Source organism: Equus przewalskii, chromosome 23 (assembly GCF_037783145.1).
Source record: "Equus przewalskii isolate Varuska chromosome 23, EquPr2, whole genome shotgun sequence".
Taxonomy (NCBI): domain Eukaryota; kingdom Metazoa; phylum Chordata; class Mammalia; order Perissodactyla; family Equidae; genus Equus; species Equus przewalskii.
Genome location: NC_091853.1, coordinates 26,877,923 through 26,898,366, shown reverse-complemented (window position 1 = coordinate 26,898,366; position 20,444 = coordinate 26,877,923). Strand labels below are relative to the sequence as shown.

General features: G+C 37.2%; 1 protein-coding gene across 1 annotated transcript in view; it reads right to left on the bottom strand.

The window, feature by feature from the left end:
• Nucleotides 1–2,264: 2,264 nt before the first annotated feature.
• The window catches only part of LOC103541407 (membrane cofactor protein-like), a 36,876-nt gene continuing 18,696 nt past the window's right edge, over nt 2,265–20,444 (bottom strand). Inside the window, exons 6-11 of the mRNA XM_070591179.1 lie at nt 19,130–19,312; nt 16,714–16,761; nt 13,195–13,245; nt 12,650–12,685; nt 12,105–12,165; nt 2,265–2,446 (exon numbers count right to left, since the gene is read on the bottom strand). Of these exons, the coding sequence (XP_070447280.1) occupies nt 2,383–2,446; nt 12,105–12,165; nt 12,650–12,685; nt 13,195–13,245; nt 16,714–16,761; nt 19,130–19,312 (443 nt within the window). The 3' untranslated portion in view covers nt 2,265–2,382. The remainder of the gene's footprint in view (nt 2,447–12,104; nt 12,166–12,649; nt 12,686–13,194; nt 13,246–16,713; nt 16,762–19,129; nt 19,313–20,444) is intronic.

The following is a 20,444-nucleotide window of genomic DNA, read 5'->3' as shown; positions in this document are numbered from 1 at the left end:
TTCTCAGTCTTAGCTGCACATAAGAATCACTTGGGAAAATTTAAAGACACCTTACACCCAGGCCACATCCCACATCAGTTACATGAGAAACCTCTGGGAGGTGGGACCCAGGCAGCAGTGAAGCTCCCCAGGGGATCCAATTGCAGCCATGCTTCAGAAACTGAGGCCTGGTCTCAGAGGTCTAGCTATTGGATTTAACTCAAGCCTGCAAAGACAGCAAGGGTTGTTTGTGGGGTTTTTTTGCATAAAGAAAAATGAATTTTATTGTTAGTATAGAAATCAAATTTTATACTTTATTGTTGGGACTTGGATTTTTAATTACTTAGACACACCCATGCACTGAAGTGATGTGGAAGATATGTTTTCTACCACACACAAGCATATAGATACTTAAATGTGGTTAACTCAAGGTCAGGTAATAACAGGCTATGAGAGCTGGGCAGAAATCAGGAAAAGCTTCCCACAATGGGCAGTTTTTGAGCTGAGCCATGGAAGATGCCCAGGATCTGGATGGGAGCCTGGGCGCTTCAGGCAACAGTGAACTAAGAACACGGCCGAGAGCACTGGGCCGATGGTCTGGCTTGACTGAGAGCAGGTTATTTGAAGAAGTGGAGCAGAGAGAGAAGGCCTGGGAAGAAAAGCTGGGGTTGGATTATAGAAAAGCCATCAAGTATCAGGCTGGTTAACCTGGACTTCCTGCTGCGGGTAATGTGGCGTCACCGAACACCTCTGAGCAGGAGGGGTACCTGTGGGGCTGGAGGGGAGAAGCCCTGATGTACTGAAGGCTCTGAGATGCGAGGGGCAGGAGTGATGAAAGTGGGAGTGGAAAGCTTAGACAGATGGGCCCCAATTAGAAGCATACTCTCCTTTGAGATAAAACACACTGGAAATAAACGCATCATCACAAATGAAACTTCTCCAAACCTCTATTTTATTTTATACCAGATTTGAACATCCAATTTTCAAAAAGTGAACAATAAAGAACACTATAGACGGGTCTTTCACTTCACTTCAAATTCATTCTTGCAGTTTTAAGAAACTTTTAAACTCAAATATGCTTCTTTCCTTGTCATGTAAACAAACTTTTCTAGAGAAACTTGTTTCCCTATATATTTAAGTATTTGACACACAGAACACAATATTTGCACAAATATATCAATCTCACATTTAATATTTCAAATTAAAAAAACTAAATTTGAGGGGGGTGGGGGCAGGGCACAGAGGGGGAAGTGGTGTACCCACAACATGACTAACAAAAATGTACAACTGAAATCTCACAAGGTTGTAATCTATCATAACATTAATAAAAAAAAAAAAAACTAAATTTGAAGCAAAACTACTAGAAAAGTCGATTTATTGTAATAAGCAAAACAAATCCTTGGTTCAAAAATACTTCAATTAGCCTTTCAAAAAATAAATAGTACAGGTACCCCTTGCTTCTAATCAAGTGCTAGGTTCTTGAAAATTATGTGAAAATGTGTACAGTAAAATTTCAACTCTATATTGAATTCAGAATTCCTGTTTATTCTGCCCAAACTTATCTTCCTGAAGTGCCCCATCAGAGATGACAAAGGGAAGGAGCACGTCCAGCGCATTATTAACCTGTCTTTAGGAGTGAAACAATGTTCACTCCAGGCCACCGGTGAGTCCCCCAGCTCACATCCTTCTCGGCAACGTTTCTTCGGCCCAATTTGTGCTACTAAATATCACAGCGTAAAACCCAACTTCAGAAATGTAATGTGAATCAGCGTGGCATCCCTCCTCTTCTCCCACTGGCTTACTTCTGAAAGCCTGCCAATGAGGGCTCAGAAGAGGGCGGGATCTACTTCACCTGAGCATAATGTGCTGTCTGAGCTGTTTCTTTTTTCAGTCCCTTCCTATGATGGAAAGCAAATACGCAATTAAGTTTCCTTTTCTGAAATACATGGCTTCATTTTCACTCTGCCTTTTAGCAGATAAGGTGAGATGCACAGAATGATTAAGATTCTGATACAGCTGGAGGTTATCTGATGAATTTATTCCTGATGAAACTGCCTACTTTTAGATGACATATTAAAGTAAGACATCTCCTTATTCAAGTAGGGACAGAAAACCACCAATAGCCAGAATTTAGAGTGGATTCTAATTCTTTTAAAGATGTAATTCTCTTTAAGAAAACTACAAGACCGCAGTGCTCACTCTGTACCACGAACCTGGTATCCTTGTTATGGGTGTTAGAGCTCCCTAACTTTTTACAGAAGTAGCAACTGATTCTAAATCCTGACTGATTCCCTACAGACTGGTTTATTGGTATTAAAAAAGGTGAAGAACAAATGTCATCCATAAACTTTAGAGCTTCTTTAAATTCACCAAGAAGTTAGAAGAAGTTACCATTTAGTGCTTCTACTTCGCTGGAGCGGTTGGTTTATCCTGTTTAGTGGTGTCTGCTGTGATAACCTCTGGTTCCCTACAAGGCAAGGTAAAAAGACAGCATGAAGATAAACTTAATTAGGTACAAAAGTTCAATTCCAAAAGCCCATTTAGAAAACTGACAATTTAAAAAACTGCATTTATAGTATTAAGAGTTCCTGAACCAGGAAATAAATGATTCTTTTAAAGTAATTTCTAATGTTCAACTAGTCTCACTCTGGAAATATTTGTTCTATCCCTATTATATTTTTGATTCCTTCCAAAACAAGAAATAGTGCAGTCACATATAAAGTACTTAGTAAATATTTCCTCATTTTAATTTGTGCTTATGTTTTTAGGTGCTCCTACATGGGGCGCCTAAATATTTAGGAATGCTATACGTTTTTCTTGGATTGACCCCTTTACCGTAATACAATGCCCTTCTTTGTTGTTACAGTCTTTGTATTAAAGTCTATTTTGTCTGATGAGTACTGGTACCCCACACTTCTTTTCATTTCCATTTGCATGGACTATCTTTTTCCATCCTTTCACTTTCAGTCTGTGTGTGTCTTTAGATCTGAAGTGAGTTTCCTGTAGGCAGCATATGGATGGGTCTTGCTTCTTTATTCTTCCAGCCACCCTATATCTTTTGATTGGAGCATTTAGTCCATTTACATTTAAAGTAATTATTGATAGGTATATACTTATTCCAATTTTGTTAACTGTTTTCTGGTTGTTTTTATAGTTCTTTTCTTTTCCTTTCTTCTTCTGGTCTCTTCCCTTGTGGTTTGATGGTTTTCTTTAGTGTTGTATTTTGGTTCCTTTTTCTTTATTTTTTGTGTATCTAGTGCAGGTTTGGGTTTGTCTCTACCATGAGGTTCATATGCATCAACCTATAGCAGTCTGTTTTAAGCTGATGGTTACTTAAGTTCGAACGCATTCTAAAAGAACTACATTTTTACTCCCCCAGCCACGTCTTACATTTTTGATGTCATATTTTAAGTCTTTTTATTTTGTGTATCCTTTAACTACCGATTGTAGATATAGTGGATTTTAATACTCGTCTTTTAACCTTCATACTAGGTTTTTAAGTGGCTGACACATTGCCTTTACTATGTATTTCCCTTTACAGGTGAGATGTTTTTTCTGAATATACTTTCTTAGTTCTAGTCATGGCCCTTTCTTTTCTGCTTAACATTTCTTGTAAGGCCAATTTAGTGGTGATGAACTTCTTTAATTTTTGCTTGTCTGGGAACCTCTTTCTCTCCCCTTTAATTCTGAATGATAACCTTGCCAGGTAGAGTACTCTTGGTTTTAAGTTTCTTCCCTTCAGCACTAAATACATCCTGCCATTCCCCTCTGAGCTGCAGTTTCTGCTGAAAAATCAGCTGATAGTCTTATGGTGGTTCCCTTGTATATGACTTGTTTTTCTCTTGCTGCCTTTAAGATTCTTTACATTTAACTTTTGTCATTGTAATTATAATATGTCTTGCTATGGATTTCTTCGGGTTCTTGTTGTTTGGGACTCTCTTTGCTTCCTGGACCTGCATGTCTGTTTTCTGCCCCAGGTGGGGAAGTTTTTTATTATTATCTCTTGAAATAAGTTTTCTGCCCCTTTCTCTCTCTCTCTCTTTTCCTTCTGGGACACCTATAATGTGAATATTACTACACTTAATGTTGTCCCAAAGGTCTCTTAATGATCCTCATTTTTAAAATTCTTTTTGTTTTTCTGATTGGGTGATTTCCACTATTTTATCTTCCAGATTGCTAATCCGTTCTTCTGTATCATCTAATCTATTGTTGATTCCTTCTAGTGTATTTTTTGTTTCAGTTATTGTATTCTTCAGCCCTGACTGGTTCTTTCTTATCTTTTTTAATTCTTTATTGAAGTTTTCACTGTGTTCCTCCATTCTTCTCCTGAGTTCAGTGAGTATCTTTATGACCATTACTTTGAATTCTTTATCAGGCAAATTACTTATCTCTATTTCATTAGGTTTTTCTGTGCTTGTTTCTATGAATTAGATGAAACAGCTACCTCCTCCAGGCTTGAACGAGTGGATTTGCATAGGAGTGTCCCCTGTGTAGACTGGAGCTGGAGTGGGCACAAGGCATGGGGGGTCCCAAAGTGCACTGTGTTGGGGCCACCTTGATGGGATAGCTGGAGCTAGAGCAGACTCATGCTGGGGGGTCCTAGGGCACACTGCACCAGAGCTGCCACGGTGTGAGTGATTGGAGCTGGGGCAGGCACAGGCTAGGGGATCCCAGGCTATGCTGTGCCAAGGTGACTCTGGCAGGATGGCTGGAGCTGGGGCAGGAATAGACAGGGGGACCCAGAGTATGCTGCACCAGGGCCACCTTGGTGGGACAGCTGTAGCTGGAGGTGGTGTGGGCCAAGGGCCCAGGTGCGCTGAGGCAGCCTTGGCAGGCCCGCTGGAGTGCCAAGACTGTGCTCCTGCCTGCAGTATCAAGTTGGACCAGGAGTGCAAAAAATGGTGCTCATCAGAGCCTCTGGCTCCAGAGAGAGTTCCATCAGTTCCTCACCCATTTGGCAAATGTTCTGGAGTTAGTAAATGAATTTCTCTCATGTAAAGTCTAGGTGTCCTTTAAAATGCTGTTTTTTCACTGTGCACCAAGGCGGGCAAGACTGCATGCAGGCTCTGTGGTGACATCCCTCCCTATTGCAGGTTGCCACGTTGGAGGTGGGGTTCTTATCAATACCATGTCTCTATCTTTCCTACCAGTCTCTACGTGGTCCCTCTATCATTTGTTGTGCAGAAGCTGTTCATCCAGCCCTCAGTTCTTCAGGAGGAATTGCTCTGTATGTAGGTATGGATTCAGCGTGTCTGCAGGAGGAGCTGAGTTCAGGGTCTTTCTGTGCCACTATCTGGGTCCTTGTCTTTTTCCTGATCTTAGAGGAAAAGCTTTCAGCTTTTTGTTGTTGAGTATGAAGTTAGCTGTGGGCTTGTCATATATGGCCTTTACTATGTTCAGGTACATTCCTTCTATACCTACTTTGTTGAGATTTTTATCATAAATGATGTTCAATTTTGTCAAATGCTTTTTCTGCATCTATTGAGATGATGATATGATTTTTATCCTACATTTTGTTAAGGTGCTGTATCACATTGACTTGTGGATGTTGAACCATCCTTGCATCCCTGGGATAAATGCCACTTGATCATGGTGTATGATGTTATTAATGTATTGTTTAATTCAGTTTACTAGTATTTTCTTGAGGATTTTTGTGTCTATGTTCATCGTGGATATTGGCTTGTAATTTTCTTTTCTGTGGTGTCCTTGTCTGGTTTTGGCATCAGGGTAATAGGGACCTCATAAAATGAGTTTAGAAGTATTCCTTCCTCATCTATTTTTCGAAGAGTTTGAGAAAGATTGGTATTAATTCTAAAGCCATCTGGTCCTGGACTTTTGTTAGTTGTGAGGTTTTTGATTACTGATTCAATCTCCTTACTAGTAACTGGTTTGTTCAGATTTTCTATTTCTTCATAATTCAGTGTTGGTAGGTTGTATCTTCCTAGGAATCTATCCATTTCTTCCAGGTAGTCTAGCTTCTCGGCATATAATTGTTTATAGTAGTCTCTTATGATTCTTTGTATTTCTGCGGTATCAGTTATAATATCTCCACTTTCATTTCTGCTTTTATTTACTTGAGTCCAATCTCTTTTTGCTTCATGAGTCTACCTAAAGGTCTATTTTATCTTTTCAAAAAAACAACTCTTAGTTTGATTGATCTTTTCTATTGTCTTTTTGTCTCTATTTCATTTTTCATTTCTACTTGATCTTTGTTATTTCCTTCCTTCTACTAACTTTGGCCTTAGTTTGTTCTTTTTTCCTACTTCTTTGATGTGCAAAGTTAAGTTCTTTATCTGAAATCTTGTGTTTTTTCTTAATGTAGACATTTATTGCTATGAATTTTCCTCTTAAAACTGCTTTTGCTGCATCACACAAGTTTTGGGGTGTTGTATTTCCATTTTGATTTGTTGCAAGGTATTTGATTTCTCTTTTGATTTCTTCTCTGACCCACTGGTTGTTCACTAGCACAGTGTTTAATTTCCACATATTTTTGAATTTTCCAGGTTTCTTCTTGTAATTGATTTCTCTATTCATACTATTGAAGTTGGGGAAAATGCTTGATATCATCTCAGTCTTCTTAAACTTAGTAAGACTTCTTTTGTGGCCTAACACATGATCTGTCTTGGAGAATGCTCCATGTGCACTTGAGAAGAATATGCATTCTGTTCCTGTTGGATGTAATGTTCTGTAATGTCTCTTACATCCATTTGGTCTAACATGTTGTTTAAGTCCAATGTTTTCTTACTTATTTTCTGTCTGGATGATCTATTCATTGATGAAATTGGAGAACTGAAGTCCTCTACTATTATTCTATTGCTATTTCCCTCTTTAATTCTGTTAATATTTGCTTTATATATTTAAGTGATCCTATGTTGGGTGCATAAATATTTACAAGTGTTATATCATATCCTCTTGTTGGATTGACCCTTTTGTTACCATATAATGACCCTCTTTGTATATTATTACAATATTTTTCTTAAAGTCTATATATCTGATATAACTACCCCAGCTTTCTTTCGGTTTTTGTTTACATGAAATATCTTTTCCATCCCTTCACTTTCAGTCTTTGTATGTCCTTACATCTGAAGTGAGTCTCTTGTAGGCAGCACATAGATGGGTCTTGTTTTATATATTCAGGCACTCTAAGTCTTTTGATTGGAGAATAGTCCACTGCGTTTAAAGTAATTATTGATAATTATAGTCTTATTGCTACTTTGTTAACTGTTTTCTGGCTGTTTTGTAATTTATTTGTCCCTTTCTTCTTCTCTTTGTGATTTGATGATTTTCTTTAATGGTATGCTTAGATTCCTTTCTCTTTATCTTTTGTGTATCTACTATAGGTTTTTGCTTTATGGTTACCATGAAGTTTACATAAAACAAATTATTTATAACTGACTACTTTAAGTGGGAAACAAGTTAACTTTGAATGCATTCTAAAGTTGCACATCCTTACTTCTCCCTCACTCATATTTTATGTTTTTGATGTTGCGATATTCCTTTTTATCTTGTGTATCCATTAACAAATTACTGTAGTTTGTTATTTTTACTACTTTTGTCTTTTAACCTTCATATTAGCTTTGTAAGTAATTAACCTACCACCTTTTCAATGTTAGATTATTCTGAATTTTACATATATTTACCATTCCCAGTGAGATTTACACTTTAAAATGATTTCCTGTTACTAATTAGCACCTTTTGTTTCAGCTTTAAGAAGTCCCTTTAGCATTTCTTGTAAGACTGGTGTAGTGGTGATGAACTCTTTATTTAGCTTTTGCTTGTCTGGAAAACTCTTTCTCTCTCCTTCAGTTTTGAAAGACAACATTGCAGGATGGACTACTCTTGTTTGGCAGTGTTTTTCTTTCAGCACTTGAATATATCATGCCACTCCCTTTTGGCCTGCAATGTTACTACTGAAAAATCTGCTAATAGTCTTATGGGGGCTCCCTTGTACATAGCAGTCTTCTTTTTTCTTGCTGATTTTAAGGTTCTCTCCTTGTCTTTAACTTGCGACACTTTAATTATATTGTGTCTTCATATGTATTCTTTGGGTTCATCTTATTTGGAACTCTCTGGGGTTCCTGGACCTGAATGTCTGTTTCCTTCCCAGGTGAGGAAAAGTTTCAGTCATTATTTCTTCAAATAAGTTTTTTGCCCCTTTCTCTCTCTCTTCTCCTTCTGAAACCCCTAAAATGTGAATGTTAGTCTGCTTGATGTTGTCCCATAAGTCCCTTAAGCGCTCTTCACTGTTTTCATTCTTTTTTCTTTTTGCTGCTCTGACTGGATGAGTTCCACTGCCCTGGCTTCAAGTTCTCTGATCCTTTCTTCTGCTTTATCTAGTCTGTGGATGAACCTCTCTATTGTATTTTTCAGTTCAGTTATTGTATTCTTCAGCTCTGTGACTTCTACTTGGCACTTTCTAATATTTTCCTTCTCTCTGTTGAAATTCTCATTTTTTTCATCCATTCTTCTCCTAAGCTCAGTTAGTATTTTTATGACCATTATTTTGAACACTTTATCAGATAAATCACTTATCTCTGTTTCATTAAGGTATTTTTCTAAGGTTTTATCTTTTTCTTTCATTTGGAACATATTCCTCTCTTTTTTCATTTTCCTTGACTCTCTGTGTGGCTTTCTATGAAACATACAGATAAAACAGCCATCTCTCTCAGGCCTAAAGGAGTGCCCTTGTGTAGCAGATGTACTTTATGATTCATGCATGCCCTAGCTCTTGGTTGTCTCTCAAACCTCTTTAATTGTCCCAGTATCCTACTTTATTCTTAATGGCTCCCAGTAGTTGAGGGTGTGCCAAGACTTTTCAGTGTCCCAAAAGGAAAGATCTCAGTCAACATACCTAGATTTAGGCTGACTGGAAGCCAGACTCTTAGGCAGCAGCTTATAAGTATGCAAATATACCTCTTCCAGAGGAACACTGGAAGATGGGGATTTCTGTGTGCTCCCTCTGCACTGAGCTTTGGGAGACAGTCAATTAAGAACTGTTTCTTTGTTTGCTACTGCCCTGTTGAACCCATGAAGGCTACCAGAATCAGGTTATTATCGAGAGACGTGTCCTCTGGGCAGCATACACAAAATCTGGGGTTCTAGGTGTGTATATAAACTCCTTTCTTGGAGACACCGATGATATGGGGTGGGAAAGAGAGGGAAAGTGTGAAGATGGCACCTGCCAGCCTCCATGGTCTTTGGAGAGTACTTCAGCTAGCTCAAAGATGTGTATTTAATTAGAAGCCTGCCCCTCAGGCCACAGCAATAAAAGTAAGCTAACTGGCCTCTTTCACAGAAAGGCTTGGGATGCATTTCAGTCTGCTGCCTCTGCACTGTGTCCTAGGGTGAAGAGCCAGTTAAGAACTGTTTCTCCACTTACTACTGTCTTATGTGACCTGCAAATGTAAGCTCCCCTGGCCACCAGGGGAGCCACCAGAGTCAGGCAATCAATGGGTATCCCGAGCTGGCAGCTGCAAAACCTGGGGCAACAGACATGTGTACAAACTCCTTTTAGGAGATACTGGCAATCTGGGGCATGGCAGATGGAGAGTGTGAAGATAGAGCCTGTTCCAAGTTCTCTTGGAGAGGACTGCAGTCAGTTCCTAGGTGTGTTTTTAATTAGAAGCCTGCCTCTCAGGCTACAGCTGTGCAGATAAGCTAATTGGCTTTTTTCACAGAAACTGGGCATTACAGTCTGCTGCTTCTCTGATGTGATCTGGAGTGTAGCTGGTTAAGAACTCTTTCTGTTTGTTATAGCCCTGTGGGATTCATGAACTTTAGCCCCACCGGTTACCAGCTCCAGGCAATGTAGAGGCAACCCCTGGTGGCAGCTGCAAACACCAAGGCCCCAGATGTGTGCAGAATTTCATTTCTAAGAGATACTGGTCATCTGGACCCAGGCAGAGGGATAGCAGGAAGATAGGGCCTGCCAGACACAGTGGTCTTTGGAGAGTATTTCAGTCAGCTCCTAGATGTGTGTTATATTAGACACCTGTCCCTCAGGGCAAAGCTTTTAAAATAAACTAACAGGTCTCTTTTACAGAAAGACGAGGTGCATTTCAGTTGCCTGCTTCTCTGCTGTGATTAGGGGGGTTAGACATGATAAGTCCATGTGAACTCTTTAAGAATTGTTTCTCAGTTTGCTAGAGCCTTGTGGGTCTTGAGGACACAAGCCCTGTGGGTTTTCAAAGCTAGATGTTTTGGGGACCCGTCTCTCAGGTGTAGGTATTAAAAGTTGGTTGCCAGGGGCCGGCCCGGTGGCACAGCAGTTAAATTTGCACGTTCCACTTTGGTGGCTTGGGGTTCACTAGTTTGGATCCCAGGTGCAGAGCTATGCACTGCTTGTCAAGCCATGCTGTGGCAGGCATCCCACACATAAAGTAAAGGAAGATGGGAATGGATGTTAGCTCATGGCCAACCTTCTTCAGCAAAAAGAGGAGGACTGGTGGCAGATGTTAGCTCAGGGCTAATCTTCCTCAAAAAAAAAAGGTGGATGCCAGATATAGGGTTCACATACGTCTCTAAACTCAGAGTTGTGAGTTCCCATCTGATTGTGGGTCACTGAGCCAGGGGTGGGGTTTATGGTAAGACTGTGTCTCAGTCTCTTCTGGTTTTGATACAGGTTTTTTCTCTACCTGATGTATAGCAGTCCCTCAGTGAGTTTTTGTATTTTCTTCAGAGGGAACTGTTCCGTAGGTAGCTGTAGATTCAGTGTGTTAGTGAGAGGAGGTGAGTTCAGGATCCCCCTACGTCACCATCTTGAACCAGATGTTCAGCTTATATGACTCATTAACTAGCAGCTAGAGAGTTTGAATAGTACTTGTTAAGGAAACTTTAAGTATTTTGGTGCAGTGGTATTTTAAAAAGGAAAGAAAGTAAGGAGCAGAAAGCTATTTTGTTTTGCTTTCTTCAGAAGTTATCTATACAAACTTTTTGGACTTGTAAAAATATTCCACTGATGGTATTTCCTAGTTACAACGTTGTGTGTATACATAATTTAAAAAATACACTACTGATAGAGAAATAAATATGCATATCGTGTGTTCCATAAATATAAGATTTAAGATTCAAATGAAGGCCTTGTGGGTATTTTAAAAAGACAACCAAGAAATATACAAAAAGTTTCAACTCTTCACGAGCAAAAAATGTACCATTATTACATAGCCCAAACCAGACAATTAACATAAAAGGAATAGATATCATAAAACCATGAATTAAAAAAGTCTTAAAATTATTAGGTTTGATTTCAAAGATATTTCCAAAGCTACAGAGGGAAAAAATTCACTAAAAGTCAGAAATTCAAAAGCATCTAATCTTGGTCTGTGCTCCAGGATTTATTCTAAATCTTTCATTAAATTCTAAATTATTTCATTAATACTTACATTTTATGTTTAAAAACCCAATCCTCCTTAGAAGATATGTATTTGTACACTTTTTTCAATTCTAAGCCTCTTCCCCTTTTTCAATTTTATAGATAAAAAGACAAAGTTAATGTGCCTTGTAAATCTTACTCCTCTCAATAACTTTAAGTTTTACCCCATCAGTTTTACTACAACGTAGTAAATTAAGAGAACATAAGAGGGAAATCAAACAGTGTTGCTTTAATTCCCCCGTTTCACATGGATAAATAACAACTCTACATGGGAAGAAATCAAATTGTATATTTGAACAAGACAATTACAGAGCTCCTTACAACTACCTATGCTACACAGTCAAATGGAACTTTCCTCATGAAAATTCCCATGAATTCAACTCTCCAAGTCTCCATAGTGAGTTATTTTAGATTTAAGCTTGGCCACTACTCCAATGTAGGAAAAAGGGTATACCTACGGTAGGGAAGGCCCCATAATGGTCCATGATTCACTGGAGAACTTAACCTCAAATCCCACTGAAATTTTTCTTACAGTCCTAATAGCTAAAGCAACTCTGCACAGGTTACTCTTGTTACAATTACATTAGTAGAAGCTGAAAATATTTCTAGTAAAGAAATGCAATTCATCTGGCACCCTCAAGCAGGCACATTTTCAAAAAAGATGGCATGCAATACAGAGTACAAACAAAAGCTGCTGAAAAGTATGTCAGGAATAAGAAGAGGCAATAAGTTAGAAGAGCATCCTTCAATTTACCCTTTCTTCTCTCTCTGAAGACATCTGTACAGGCAAGTGCAAACTACTGCAACACCAAGAACTACAAGAAACCAGGAAATAAGTGACATGTAACTGAAAACTAGTTACCAAGATTCAAAATCTAGCAGGAGAAATAAATGTTGGTTACATTTCAGTGGTCAGAAAAGGTTATTTAAGCACATATATATTTATATTCCATTTGAACTCTTTACTATCTAAATCAAGTTCCCTGGAATCATTTAAACACTGAGAGTAAGTCAGAGAAGAGCCCTTGCTTAATTTAGAAAATTACCCAAAGCCTATTTGGGAAGCGAACTCGTATGACCAATTATCTCGAAAAAACATATATTATTTAGAGTTTGTTACTAAGTGGACATCTAGAATATGAAAGAATATACAGTCACCAACACAAGCTCAGGTTTCTAGACTGGGTCACTTAATTTCAAGTTATAAAAACTACAGAAACTGAAAAATCATTAAGAAAATAATGCACTTCTTCACGGTAATATTTTGATTTAAGTCCTACCAAAGTTTAGGATACTTACCTACAGTAACAACAATCAGAGCAATGATTCCTCTATCTGAGAAAAAATGAAAACAGTTTGAAGATAATTGAGCACAAATGGGCCTCCAGATAGCAGCTGCATTTTAATTTTGATCAGATCATCTAAAAACTACAGCAAAGAAAAAGTTTATCAATCTAGTTTTAGTGTGACTGCTGGTGCATTCAGGTCATGTTGATCACAGAACCCTCCTAATGAGATTCTAGATATAGGATCTACCTTGTGAAACTCCTCATAGGAACCTCACTTTTTCTTGTTCTTTGCTGTAGCTAGCATACCAGGTTATCTAGTAAAGATTATTAGAACAACTACAATTCACTAGATTAGAGAAAATTACCTACATGTGTCTACATATACTACCATTCACGTATTTCATGGTATCTGTACTACCAAAATAACTATAAATGTCAATTATTAATAATTTGTAATACCTTGTTTCTGCCCAGCTACAAATAATTAGAACATGATATTGCCATGTAGAATTCTAAGGTCTCAGAAAGCAGGGTTATTAATAACTAAAATAATACCTAAGTCCTCAAAGTCTTCAAGGGATAGAAATTCACGGGGATTGGGATATCCTAGGGGAAAAAAATGGAAATAAATCAAAACAAAGACTAAATAAAGCTGAAAGATCTACATATTCATTGGTTTTGATTTTTTGCCTTTGTATAAAACTGCTTATAATTTCATTTCCCTTACAAATTATATTAATGTTTCTCACTAAAAGTAGTGTCATAAAATACTATAAATTTATATTCAGTGTCATCAACATTCTTCTTCCTGTCCAGTGACCTTTCCTGTGACTACTTCCGAGGTTCAACAAGCAAATTTATCATATTGTATTCTGAAAATTAGCCTTGAATTCAACATAACTCTACTTAAAATTAAAAGATAAAAGCTTAAAAGTGATTTAGAAGTTGATCTGCAATAGAAAGACTCTTCAACCTAATAAAGGCCACTTACAAAAAATCCATAACTGACATCATACTCAATGGTAAAAGACTGAAAGTTTTCTCCTTAAGATAAGGAACAGGCAGGATGCCTATGTTTGCCACTTCTATTCAACATAATACTCGAAGTGTGGGTCAGTGTAATCAAGTAAAAAAGAAAACACATCCAAATTGGAAAGGAAAAAAATAAAAAGATTTCTGTTCACAGATGACATGTTCTTTTACATAGGAGATGCTAAAGATTACACATGCAAACCTTTCAGAACTAATAAATGAACTCAGGTGTAATACTGAATTAAACGTGTAAAAACTACACAGAGCAATCTACAGATTAAGTGCAAACCCTATCAAAATCCTGATGATGCTTTTTGAAGAAATAGAAAAATCCTAAAATTCATATGGAATCTCAAGGGACTCAGAATAGCCAAGGCAATCTTGAAAAAGAAGAGCAAAGTTGAGAGGACTCACATCCTGGCTTCAAAACTTACTAAGAAGCTACAATACTCAAAACAGAGTGGTAGTGGCATGAAGACTGATACACAGACCAATGGAATAGAACAGAAGGCCCAGAAATTAACACTCACATATATGGCCAAACGATTGTCCACAAGGGTGCTAAGAACATTCCATGAGGAAATGGCAGTCTTTTCAACAACTGGTTCTTGAAAACCTGGATAACCACATGTAAACGAATGAAGTTGTACCCTTATCTTATACCATATACAAAAATTAATTCAAAATGGATCAAAGAACTAAGTGTAACAGCTAAACTGATAGAACTCTTAGAGGAAAACAGATGACAAGCTTCATGATGTTGGATATGGCAAAGATTTCTTGGATGTGACACCAGAAGCACAGGTATCAAAAAAAAAGTATATAAATTGCACTGTATCAAAATTAAAAACGTCTGTGCATCAAAGGACACTATCAACAGAATGAAACGCAACACACAGAATGGGAGGAAACATCTTTAAATCATATATCTGATAAGGGATTAATATCCAAAATATATAATGACCTCCTAAAACTCAGTAACAAAAAAACCACCCAAGCAAAAATGAGCAAAGGACTTGAATAGACATTTCTCCAAAAAACACATACAAGTGGCCAATAAACACATGACAATAAGCTCAACACATCACTAATTGTTAGGGAATTGCAAGTAAAAATCACAATGAGATACTACTTCACATATATTACCCAACATATATTACAATGGCTATTAAAAACCAGAAAATAACATGTGTTGGCAAAGAGGAAGAAATTGGAACATGTGTGCATCGCTGGAGGGAATGTAACATGGTGCAGCTGCTGTGGAAGACAGCATGGCTGTTCTTCAAAAAAATTAAAGACAGAATTACCACAGAACCCAGCAATTCCACTCTTAGGTATATACCACAAAATATTGAAAATAGGGACTCAAACAGATACTCAAATGCCAATACTCAGAGAAGCAATATTCAGAATAGCCAAAAGGTGGAAACAACCCAAGTGCCCATCAACAGATGAATGGATAAACTAAACGTGATTTATACAAACAGTGGAATATTTTCAGCCATAAAAAGGAATAAAGTTCTGATACGTGCTACAAGATGCATGAACCTTGAAAACATTATACACTAAGTGAAATAAGCCAAACACAAAAGGACAAATGTAAAGTTCCACTTATATGAGGTACCTAGGATAGTCAAATTCAAGGAGACAGAAAGCAGAATAGAGGTTATGAGAGCTGGGAAAAGGATCAGGAACGGGGCGTTACTGTTTAATGGGTAGAAAGTTTCAGTTCGGGACAATGAAAGAGCTTTGGAGAGATACTAGTGATGGCTGCACAACAAAGCGAATGTACTTAATGCCACTGAAGTGTACACTTAAGATGGTAGAAAAAAATATTAAATAAAAGTTGATCTGGAAAAGTTAACATGAGAGTAGCCTGCACACTTCTGAACAGGAAGTGTTCTGCTAGATATTAAAACATTAGAGGACTACAGTAAAAATAAACAATTTGGTGCTGGCACAAGAATGGACAGAGTTCAAGGGAAGAGAAAGGAGGCTAGAACACCTATGAATTTAATGTGTGATAAAAAGTCTTCAAAACTTTTAAAAAGGACTTCAAAACAGTTGGAGAGAAAAAACTTACTCAACAAATGGTGTATTTAGCCATTAGATAGGAGTGGGTGGAGTGGAGAGGAACCTTATCTTATTCCATGTACCATAATCATTTCAGATGTACCAGTGATTTAAATGCGAAGAATGCAATCAGAACACATGGTTGAAATGTTTACATAATTTAGGATGGGGAATACCTAAAGCCTTCATAAGAAAGACACGACACTCATAGCCATCAGGGAAAAAATTAATACACCCAACCACCTACTAATGTAAAATTTGTACACATATAAATGACCACTGATAGGAGAAAAGTTAAATAAAATATGATATATATTAACATCATCACTACAAAGGATGGGAATATATCTAAATAAAATCCTAATCAAAGATATTAAGTGGAAAAAGTGCAAGTTTCAGAAAAATATGAACAGCACGATGCCATTTTTGTTTAAGAAAAAGTGCCAAACTATATGTATAACTACACATATATGGATGTTGATGTACAGAAATAGATAAAAAGCATCCTAAACTATTAACAGTGATTACCTCAGGTAATGCACTAGAGAAAAAGAAGAACTAATCTTTTACTCTGTATAGTTTCATAATGTTTGAAAATTTGCAAAAATGTATTTGCATACTACTCATGTAACAAAAAGTTATAAAAAGGAATCTATATTCAATAGTATAGTATTAAAATGTTAAAAGAAAACTGACTAGTAAAAATAAGGCCCTAAAAAACCTGGAAAAAACTGTTCACTTCATTTTAAAAGAGCTTTAATATACAATGAGTTCTCACAAATGAATAAGAAAAATATTTTAGAAACATAATAGAAAAATAAGCAAAGAACCTGAATAAATAAATGTAGACCAAAAAAAAGTTCAGCTGCATCGATAATTAAAGAAATGCAAATTAAACCAAGAAGATATGATTTTGCATCCATCACCTTATAAAGTTCTTAACATAAGTAGAATAAAGAGTTACTGAACCTGGATAGTTCCAAACTGGAGGCTTGGTTGGATGAGTAGGCTTGAAACCTGGAAAAATAAATTTAATTCAATTCACTAGCCTTATCAATGCAAAATTATGGATTTAATTTTTTTTAAAAAAGGTTATTTATTTCTCAAAATGAAAAATATATACACTTTCCAAATATTGCAATTCTACTTCTGGGAATTTAATCTAAATATATATTTGTACAAGTACTTAAGAATGTATACATAACAATTTTCACTATAGCTTTGTATTTTATAATGAAAATCCTAGAAATGAAATAAAAATAAATCATAAAAATAATGTGTTCAGAGTAAACACATATATCTTTTAAAGAAATTACCATCCAAGCAGTATCATACTACATAATTTGTATCCTTTTCTTTTCCACTTAGTATTTTGTGGACCTATTTTCATATCAGCACAATCAGATCTACCTTATCACCACTGTATGTTTCTACTGTTCCTTTTCATATAGTCTTTCTCTAACTGATGACACAAAATGACTGACAGTCCCATGAGGAATTTTGATTTTTGATATTTAAGATCTCTGTAGTTTATCTTCTTTGTAAACTTTTCCTCACAACCAATTCTCTCTTCTTGCACACACTAAACTGCATCAGTGTTTAATAAATCCTTATGAAATGCTTATGGTCAACTCTTTCAAAAGAGCATATCGACAAACACCAAATACCACAGAGCACAAACCCACTAGGACCATGTGAGTAAACAGGGATAGGTCAATAAGTATAAATTCCACATGCAATCTTAATATATAAGGTCAGCAAAAAACCGTCTCTTTCCCCCCAAAACCTCAAAGCACTCAGCTAAGGTACTCAAGGAGGCTGCCAGGTACCAGGTTTACAGGAATTATAAAAAGGTATTCTACTTACCATGTTAACATTCATAATTCTCCTCAATCTTTTAAAATATTAGGGCCATAGGAGATATACAAAGAAATTAGAAGCCAGTAATTGAGATAACAGTTCAACAGTCTTATTAAACAAGGGGAAACTCCAGCCCACAGAAATGGTGTTCCCTGAGTAAGCAGAGCCAGACTAGGACCCTGAGCAAGAATTGCCCAGGCCACGGCTCCGCCCACTGCCCCTGCTGTCTCCTGCTTCTGCTGCAACCAAGGAGAAGCCAGAGAGAGCAGCACTGCAGTCAGGAAGACGGCTGCTTCCACCACCTCAAAGTCATCTCTCAAGTCTTAAGCGCAGCAGTTGATCAGAGTCCCTGCAAGAAAGCCTCCATTTCAATTCAACAAAAAAGGATTTTTCCTGCTTTTCAGTTGCTATGAAATTTAATTTCTGTTACCAAATTAAACTGCCCAGTAAAGAGAAAAAGAATAAATGTATGAAGTTATGAGGTGGGAGGTGGGGGAGCGGTGGAGGCAGAAATACCGGTTTTGCTCTGGAGACAGCAGAAACTTCTTGGTTTAAATTCTACTACATAAAAAGAACCAAATGGTTGCAGTCTGGGAAATGAAACACAGTCCTAGACCAGGAAGATACCCTGTAAAGGTGCCAACAGATCACTTTAAAATGAATAAAGTAGAAAAATTAATCACACAGAAAACATACATATTAAAAAACAGAAGCCATGGGCCTTCCTCTTCACTAATATCAACTGGAGTGAGCTACATTTAAGAGCTTCCTATATGCCAGGCACTGTGCTAAGTGCTGCAAGTGCATTCCATTTACACTTTACGATCACCAAGTGAGGAAGGCATTACATCCTTTTACATAGAAGGAAACACACTGAAAGTCTATATAACTTGCCCAAGTTTACACACTTGATTCTATCTATACACTATGGCAAATAATTTTACAGTCTCTAAGCATAATAACTAAAAGGCTATAAATACGTTGTTCTTCCTTTCATTACCAAAAATGAGGAATGAGTGTAAATCACAAGAATTTAAAAGATTTTTATAAAATATAAGCAGCAAGTCACTAAATCTGAATGACTCAAAATTGGAGGTTTTGTATTGAAAGGAATAGGCATTGAAAAACAAAATAATGTAGGATCAACTACTTGGGAACTATTGCTTTCATTCAGGTGTATGAATTACGCCTTTCATTCTTGACTTATAAAGATAAAAATTCCAAGGCTTCAATTTACTCTGAAAAATGTTTGCTACCCATTTTTATACATAAAAATAGCAAACGAAAAATTTGTATAATGACAAACCCATGGGATGAACATAATGTGCTAAGAACCCCACGAAACATAGTAAATTAAAAGAGCAGAATTCTATGTGAATTTTATGTCACACGTCTATCATGGAAATGACCATAAGCCAGAATTAAATACTAAACTTGCTTCTTTTCAGTTATTCTGCGTCATTGATATTTAATGTCAAAGAAATAAAACGTTAAAAAAAAAAAAGAAGAAAGATTCCATTTGTACCTTTAATACATGTTGGCATCTCGGGCTCCCAAGTACTGTTGCCACCACAGAACACTATGTGGCTGCCATTAAGGTAGAAATCCTGGAGGCATTCAAATATAACCACTGCTAGGTAGGAAAATTTTTCTCTAATTCCTGATACTGCTCTTCCATGTTCAAGTACTGGAAGTTCACATTTGACCACTGAAAGGTGGAGAAATCACAGAATTAATGAAAAGCTGTTTTAATATAGGATCAGAAAAAATACTGCAAAGTAGCAATTTCCAGTGGGAACAGAGAGATAACAAATGGAAGTCATATGTTAATTTAAAAAAAAAATTGATGTGGGCATTTTAATTCTAGGTAAACAGATTTAGAGAAATCTGGTAACTTTTTCCACTGAGAATAGATTGCCATTATAATTTATTGGCTTTCCTATACATTTTTCCATTGCCAACAAGTTTTGAGAAAGGTCTGACTACCAGATACAAATCCAGGTAAGTTCAAAAGCAACTTGTACTACTGGGGATTTTTTTTTAAGGTCAGGCAAACACTGATCACAGTACCCTGCTTTTTGAGAATGGGAGCAAAGACTTTTGAGAAGGTAATACTTGAGCTCAAATTTAAAAGTTGAAAAGAAGCTAGCCATGCAAAGATATGCAAAAAGAAAGTTCTCAGGTAGCAACAACATACCCAAACAGGGATGCTCAGGAAATAGAAAAGCCAATGGAGTTACAGCAGGGTTTTCCGAACATTTTGGCCTGCAACCCAGAGATCAAGAAACACACTTTACATTGTGAACCAGTATCCAGGCCCACAGGCCTGAAATCAAGTTAGTACTCAGCCTCCACACCAGTGTACTCTGGTGGTTCCCCTTCCACTCTGCTTCTGAAGAAGCAAAATGCTGGTCAAGTCCCTCTAGATTGATTTCAGGATTCATTAATGGGTTTGGCAGAATTTGGAAAAAAACTAAATAAAACACTGGTGTGGGCAATGAGTACAAGAGAACATCGTGTGAGATCAAATCAGAGCAGCAGCCAAGGGCCGCAGGACACAGAGCCTCTCCAGCCAGAGGAGGGCTCTCCCCGTTTCCCCTGGATCCGAATTTCCATCAGGTATCATTTCCCTTCAGCCCAAGCGACTTCCTTTAGCAATTCTTGTTGTGCAGGTTGGCTAGTGACAAGTGCTCTTAGCTCTTGTTTATCTGAAAATCTTTTTATTGATTTCACCTTCAGTTTTGAAGATGTCTCCTTGACAGAGAATTCTAGGTTAAAGGTTTTCTTCCTCTTTCAGCTCACTGGCAGATATTGTCTTCTGGTGTCCACGGTTCCTCAAG